The sequence below is a fragment of the Penaeus monodon genome, chromosome 3, assembly GCF_015228065.2.
Source record: "Penaeus monodon isolate SGIC_2016 chromosome 3, NSTDA_Pmon_1, whole genome shotgun sequence".
Lineage (NCBI taxonomy): Eukaryota > Metazoa > Arthropoda > Malacostraca > Decapoda > Penaeidae > Penaeus > Penaeus monodon.
This window is the reverse complement of record NC_051388.1, coordinates 53,874,995-53,882,494: the sequence shown is the minus strand read 5'-3', so window position 1 is coordinate 53,882,494 and position 7,500 is coordinate 53,874,995. Positions and strand designations below refer to the sequence as shown.

Sequence of the window (7,500 nt, the reverse complement as noted above, 5' to 3'; positions counted from 1 at the left end):
CAAACTGTGTGGTATAGCATAGGACTCTTTAAGTCGTTGGCACCTCCCTCTTCCTTGGCAGTAACCGAGAGTATAACAGTGAGTGATGAGACATGGAAGGGAGAGGACGGTTATGGCCGATCTCCTCCTCATTTATCATCTAATGACGTACAGCTCCTTCTTGTGATCCGTTTGTGTTGTATATTATCGTGTTAAAGTTGTGTGGATGGTGGATACTGTGTTAGACTATAAGTACGTAATGTGATTTTGTTTTAAATAAGTATGTATTGTTTTATGATTGCCTGTTATCATTCATATGTGTATGTTTCTGTTAATGTATTTATTCGTAATCGTAGTTTTTCTCATAGATTTTTTCCCCATTAAATTTGTTTAATATGTTACCGGACAAACAATGATACTTTATATTTTCTGTATATCCAGCTACAATTCTCAAGTTAAACATTTTCTTCCTGTCGCTTTTTCCCCCACCCTGATAACGGGATTCGGCGCGTAAGAAAAGCAATAATCCATATAATAGTTATTTCAAACCTTATCAGTTTCTGAAGTTTATAAGGCTGAACACTTGCTGATAGCCGTTACTCTGCACAAGAGGATCACCCAAGAGTAAACAATGTTGGCTGAGTTGCTACTCGGGTTGGCACTCCTCTACCTGCTGTGGATTGCGGTCTTCAAAAAGCCTGATGGGCTGCCACCAGGTGAGTCTTTTGGTTAACGGGGAACTATCCCTATTACCTTTAAGAAGTGCATCTTGGAAACTACTTATTAATTTTAACAGCAGGTGAATCTGGGGAACTACCTATTAATTATAAGAACGGGTATATCTGAGAAACTGCCTACTAATTATAAGAACAGGTGAATCTGGGGAACTACCTATTAATTATAAGAACAGGTGAATCTGGGGAACTACCTATTAATTCCAACGGCAGGTGACTACCTATTCATTCCAATAACAGAGTAAACGCCATCAGATATTTATAACAACAGGTGAGTCTGTCGGTTTGCTAACATGTAAAACTGTACGTATTCATTCCAGCAGGATAGTCTGTTACTAGTCAGGTGAAACTCTACTAACTTAATTTGAGGTAAGTATGAAGGCTAATCAGCGAATGTGAAGCTATTAATTCTAACAGGTGGGACTGCTGTGAATCCGAATCACCTTCTGACAGTAGGTAAGTTTGTTGGCTGTAAAACGTAGGAAGCTGTGCCGATTCAATTTAACCATAGGTGAGTTAGTTAGCTAACATAAAACATAAAACTATTTATTCTAACATGTAAATTTTATTCCTGTCATCGGTGATATTGCTTTTGTATCTCTCTCTCTCTCTCTCTCTCTCTCTCTCTCTATATATATATATATATATATATATATATATATATATATATATATATATGTATATAATATATAATTTTTTTTCTCTTTTTTTAACGGTAGGTTCATGTTTGAGCCGCCGTGGTCACAGCATGATTCTTAATTGTAGTTTTCATGTTGTGATGCTCTTGGAGTGAGTACGTGGTAGGGTCCCCAGTTCCTTTCCACGGAGAGTGCCGGTGTTACCTTTTAGGTAATCATTCTCTCTATCCGGGCTTGGGACCAGCACTGACTTGGGCTGGCTTGGCCACCCAGTGGCTAGGTAGGCAATCGAGGTGAAGTTCCTTGCCCAAGGGAACAACGCGCCGGCCGGTGACTCGAACCCTCGAACTCAGATTGCCGTCGTGCCAGCCTTGAGTCCGATGCTCTAACCACTCGGCCACCGCGGCCTTATATAATATATATATATATATATATATATATATACGTATATATATATATGTATATAATATATTCCTCCCACCCTCCCTCCCTCTTCCTCCCTCTCTCTTCCTTTTCATTCATCCGCTCAAACATTTTTATTTGCATTTTTATTTTTGATTTCTGAGTGCGCTGATCATACCCCAACACTTAACAGGCCGATGGGGTCTTCCGCTCATTGGTTACATACCACTCAACGGGAAGCGCATGGATGAGCAATTCAAAGACCTGCAGAAACAGCACGGAGACATTTACGTGTAAGTGTTGGGTTCTTTTGCTATGTAAAGTAGGTGTTATTTCATATAGTAATGTATGCGTTTGCTTCTATAGCTGCGTTTGGTTTCGAGCAGATGGAAATGGGTTTTCATTTGTTAATTTGTTAGTTGTCTAAGTTTAAAGTGGAATTTTAAGTACATGGGATTATAAGCACACACGCACACACACACACACACACACACACACACACACACACACACACACACACACACACACACACACACACACACACACACACACATACACACACACAGATACACACACATTTAGAGAGAGAGCGAGACCATAACTAGGTATATTTAGTTATATAGGTAGATATGCAAACAGAGAGATATCCAATACACATATAGATGGGAAGAGATGTAAGTATAGCTAAAGATATAGGTAAATATAAGTACATAAATGTACACATAGACACAGATATTGGATAAAGGCATAAATATAAGTATATGGATGCAAAGAAACAGTCACATACACGTATATTAAAACACAAACCAGGTATACATGCAATGATAATGACCTGACTTGACCTCGTAGATGGCGCATGGGCACCCAGGTGAACGTCTTCCTGCACAGTTACCAGCTCAGCAAAGAAGCCCTCGGTAGTAGTGCCTTTCTCGACCGCCCGGTGTGGGAAATGTTCAAATTTCTGGAACCTGTTACCCTTGGTGAGGATTTCTATGTAGTCTGAGTGGGTGGGTTGTGGGATGGAGAGGTTGGGTGAATAGATGAATTTCAGGATGGATGAATGGATGGATTGAGTGAAAGATGGGTGGCTGGACTGATGGATGGTATGTGTGTGTGTATTGTGTATCGTAGGTATGTAGTGAAGAAAATATGTAATAGATCTGGGTTTACAAGCAAGCGTTGATGGTCATATAGTTCATCTTCCATTTCTCAAAAAGTAATAATAGAAAAATAATCGACTAAACTTAATGATAAATGAATACGCTACATGACAAAAAGTCTCTATTCCATACAAAAAAAAATACCCATGTTATCCATAGGTGTAATTGGGAGCAACGGCAACATCTGGCACATCAACCGCCGCTTCAGCCTACGTCAGCTCCGCGATCAAGGCATGGGCAAGTCCAGCTTGGTGTCCGCAGTCCAAAACCAAGCGAACAAGTTGATCGAGGCACTGAAAGGCCAAGCCAACAGGCCTGAGCGCATCCCTCGTGATCTGAGGGTGGCTGTTATCAACATTATCTGGCATATGGTTGCGAGTAAGTAACATGTAGGAAAAGAGATGTCTTCTCTGTATTCTGTTTTTTTTTTTTTTTTTTTACACATGTATCAAGGATGATTTCCGTAAAAGCAGATAGTCCGCTTAAATTCATTTGATAGTGAGAATTATGTGATACTAGAGAAAATATAATAAATATCTTGACGAAAAATAAATAAGGACTAGCCATCATCTTCAAGTATCAATTTGCGTACTAATATATAAGGGGATCTTACTGGCAGGCAAGCAGTTTGAAGTAACGGATCCCAAGCTGCAAGAATTCATATATATTATTGACGATCTGACGCAAAAGTTCGGGCCATTAGCAATCCCTGATTTTATGCCGTGGATTAAATATTGCCTTCCTGATTTCCTCATACGCCGCATCTTCTCCGTCGACATACTTTACACTCTGAAGGACAAATTCTTCGATTATTGCAAGGTGTGTACTAGATAAAAGTTTTTATATGTGTTTATTGAGATCTTCCTGATGGTTTGTTTATTACGGATGATTTTCAGCGAGATGGATGAAGCAAATAAATCAGAATCTCAAAATTCATTCACAGGAACTGATCGAGGAACACAGGTCTTCCTTGGATCCTGATAATCCTAAGGACCTGATGGACGGTTACCTTCTTGATATTGAGGCATCGAAAGACGACCCAGACGTGGTTCGAACTGGTAAGACATTTTATTTTGGGGCATGTGAGGGGTCGTGCCCATAAAAGGGCGCGATAGAGTAATGAAGAGTGAGATGAAAAATATGTCTTTATAATATATATATATATATATATATATATATATATATATATATATATATATATATATATATATATATAGTGGAGTTCTTTTGACTGTGTTTGATATATACATGTGGAATATCTCATTCATCTACATATAAAAATGTATAGTAGAGTTCTTTTGGTTTTGTCTTATATGCATATATAGAATAGTACACGTCAGAATAAGTCCAGCTGGAAACCTGAATTACCTCCTCATTTCAGAAAGGGATCTGTGTATCCTCATCCTGGACCTGTTCTTCGCCGGCAGTGAAACCACGGTCGGAACCCTCACCTTCATGATCTACTATCTAGCCAATTATCCAGAGGTCCAGAGGAAGTTCCAGGCGGAAATCGACGAGGTTCTGCCCAAGGGAACGCTCGCTACACTCGAAGACAGGAGCAGGTACTTCGAAACTTCTTAAATATGTTCGAGTTTTAGGGGTCGTGTTTGGAGGGTGAGAAAGGGGCGAGGGAATTTTAAAACCTTGAACCTTGTTACCGTCTGCAGAATGCCGTACACTGAGGCTGTTATTCACGAGGTTCTTCGGGCATCTTCTTTGGCATCAATAGGCGTTCCCCATGTTGCGGTGAGGGACACCATGCTGGGTGGATACTTACTCCCAAAGGTGTGTTGGATGAGTGTTTCCAAGATACATATTCTGCATTTGTTTGCATATACAATACATATCGATCTATCTATGTGGTGTGTGTGTGTGTGTGTAATGTGCATACACTAACTCCCAACCATTTCCAAAGGGAACGATCGTGTCGACAGCCGCGGCCGCCATGCACCACGACCCTCGCTACTGGAATGAGCCCGAGAAGTTCATGCCGGAGCGCTGGCTCGACGACCAAGGGAAGTTTACGACCAAGAAAGAGGGTTTCCTTCCCTTCGGCACTGGTACGACGCCAGAATTATTATCAGTATTGCTATTATTATTATTATCATTATTGTATTTGTTGTTATTGATGTTGTTATTATCATCATCATCATCATTATTACCATCATCATCAATCATCACCATCATCATCATCATCAATCATCAATCATCATTATCATCAATCATCATCATCATCAATGTTACTGTTATTACTATTATCTTCAGAATGCATATCAAGTCATATATGCCATTCAGAGCGCAAGAATACCAACGCCCTAATCTAATTATATACTGAGATTAGATTAGATTATCAGTCGTACCCGGTAATAGGAACATCAACAAATATACTTCCTTTTTCTTAGCCCAGGTTATTTATCTGGCAGTTCTCTATTTACCTATTTCTCCTCTATCTCATTTTCCTCGTTTCTTGCCTTCATCCCGTTTATTTCGTCCACTGAAGCCGTCTTTTCCCCGTTAATTCACCCAGTGCGGCATTTCAACCCATTTGTATGACCTCTCTGTTGGCCCTTTCACTGACCGTCACCCCCCCCCCTCCCCTCCTCTTATTTGTATCTCTACTTGTCGTTCAGTTATTCGTCTTCCCTTCCCCTCTGCTTCTCTCCTCCCATTTATCTATCATTCCATTATCCCTCATTCACACTCCCTCTGTTATTTATTTCCCCATTTTTCTGCCATTCCATTGACCGGTACGCCACCCCATCCACCATTTTCCTTCCTTTCTATAACCTCTCTCCCTGCCATTCCTCTGACCGTCACCCCACCCCCTTCCGCCATTTCCTCTGTTTCTATAACCTCTCTCCCTGCCATTCCACTGACCGTCACCCCACCCCCTTCCGCCATTCCCAGGGAAACGAGTGTGCGTCGGAGAGTCCCTGGCGCGCATGGAGCTTTTCATCCTCTCCACCGCCGTGTTCCAGTCCCTGAGTGTGACCCCGCCGCCAGGGTCGAAGGTCGACGTGTCACCGGATCCTAGCAATCCTTTTGGTCACAACCCGAGGCAGGAGAAAGTCTGCTTTACCATCCGCGAGTGAGGGGGAGTGGGTGGGTGGGAGAGAGGGAGGGAGGGGTAGGGGAAAGAGGGAGGGAGAGAGGGGGGAGGGGGAGGGAGAAAGAAAGAGGGAGAGAGAGAGAGAGAAGTAGACATAGAGATTGGGGGTGGCTAAATATAGAGTAGATAGAGAGTGAGAGAGAGAGAGAGAGAGAGAGAGTGTGTGATGTACACCGGATGATATAGAAGTGTATATCAGATTACTCAAACTAAGCGTCCCCTTTTATATACCGACAAGCTTATAAAAAAAAATACTTAAAAAATATATATATATATAAACAATTAGTGGCCAGTTCCAAGTTCATGTTTATCTTTAACATGATTGCACGATACCATATATATAATAAAATTAAATCACCCTCGGTTGTATCTTTTCTTTCCTCTATACTTAACAGAATTAAGATAAAGGTTATTGTAACAGCGTTTTTTTTTTTTTTTTTAACAAAAGTTGCTTACAAAAAGTGTAATGTTATACTGAATACAAGATTATGTTGTTTAAGTGTCTAGCATTTCATAAAATTTTTTATATAAGTGTTTATGTACAGCAAAAAGGTATTAACACATTTTACTTCCTAAATTTAGTGTAATAATTTTGGTGGATAACTGATAATGCTAGGAAAAGCAACAGGGCAGGAAAATAACAAATAAGTGATATATTCAAACAGATCTTCACAAATTTTATTCATTCATTTAATTACTCATATTTGCCCATCTTTTGTCTCTGTTCTCTAACACCGTATTCACAGGTTTGTATTCACAGTCTCAAATGCACAAGCAAAAGCATCATACTACATTCCAAGCAGTTTACACAGACCGTGCAAGGGTCACCTCACGGCATATTCCCTCCTTCCTATAACCTCTCTTCTCGCTATTCCACTGACCGTCACCCCACCGCTTCTGCTATGGGGTAGAGGTAGGCTGTTGTCCCTACCTGCCGTCCCACTGACCGTTTCCCCACCCCATCCTCCATAAGGATATGTCCGATATGCGAAGCTTAGCCTCTTCCGAGTTATGCCAATAAGGGGAGCCCGGCCTGTGTCGACTATTGCCGACTCGCTCACGTGTGTCAGCTGGTGCTGACTCGGCTGAACCGAGTCCTTGCCCGCCGTGGTGCCCAGCCACAGCAGTAACCTCCAGGCGACAGTTACAACTTCTCGCGCCTAGGCGGGGCGTGAACCGCCGACCCCTCGGATGAGAGGCCGACAGTTACCACTGTACTACCCCGGGGGCTTCGCCCAGTTGCCACATTCCTTCCTTCCTATAACCTTGCCATTCCACTGACCGTCACCCCACTCATGCATCTAAATAAATGTCAACACTGAACAAATTGTGGTCATTCTAACATGTATCTATAAGCTGTACAGTGGTTTACATGTATCTATACATGCCACAGGGGTTATATGCATCTGTGAATGGTTTAGTGATACAGTGGTAACATGTACCTTTAAATGCGACGTCAAGATTTAGCAAGCATTGGT

General features: G+C 41.4%; 1 protein-coding gene across 1 annotated transcript; it reads left to right on the top strand.

Annotated features, from left to right (window-relative positions):
- Positions 1 to 80: 80 nt before the first annotated feature.
- Positions 81 to 6,274, top strand: LOC119597212 (cytochrome P450 2L1-like). Its single transcript, XM_037946738.1, has 11 exons — positions 81 to 231; positions 537 to 695; positions 1,947 to 2,046; positions 2,603 to 2,733; positions 3,073 to 3,291; positions 3,533 to 3,732; positions 3,857 to 3,971; positions 4,295 to 4,475; positions 4,581 to 4,698; positions 4,829 to 4,973; positions 5,821 to 6,274. Exons 2-11 carry the CDS (start codon positions 611 to 613, stop codon positions 6,003 to 6,005), a joined length of 1,479 nt encoding a protein of 492 aa, XP_037802666.1. The 5' UTR covers positions 81 to 231; positions 537 to 610; the 3' UTR covers positions 6,006 to 6,274.
- Positions 6,275 to 7,500: the final 1,226 nt, after the last annotated feature.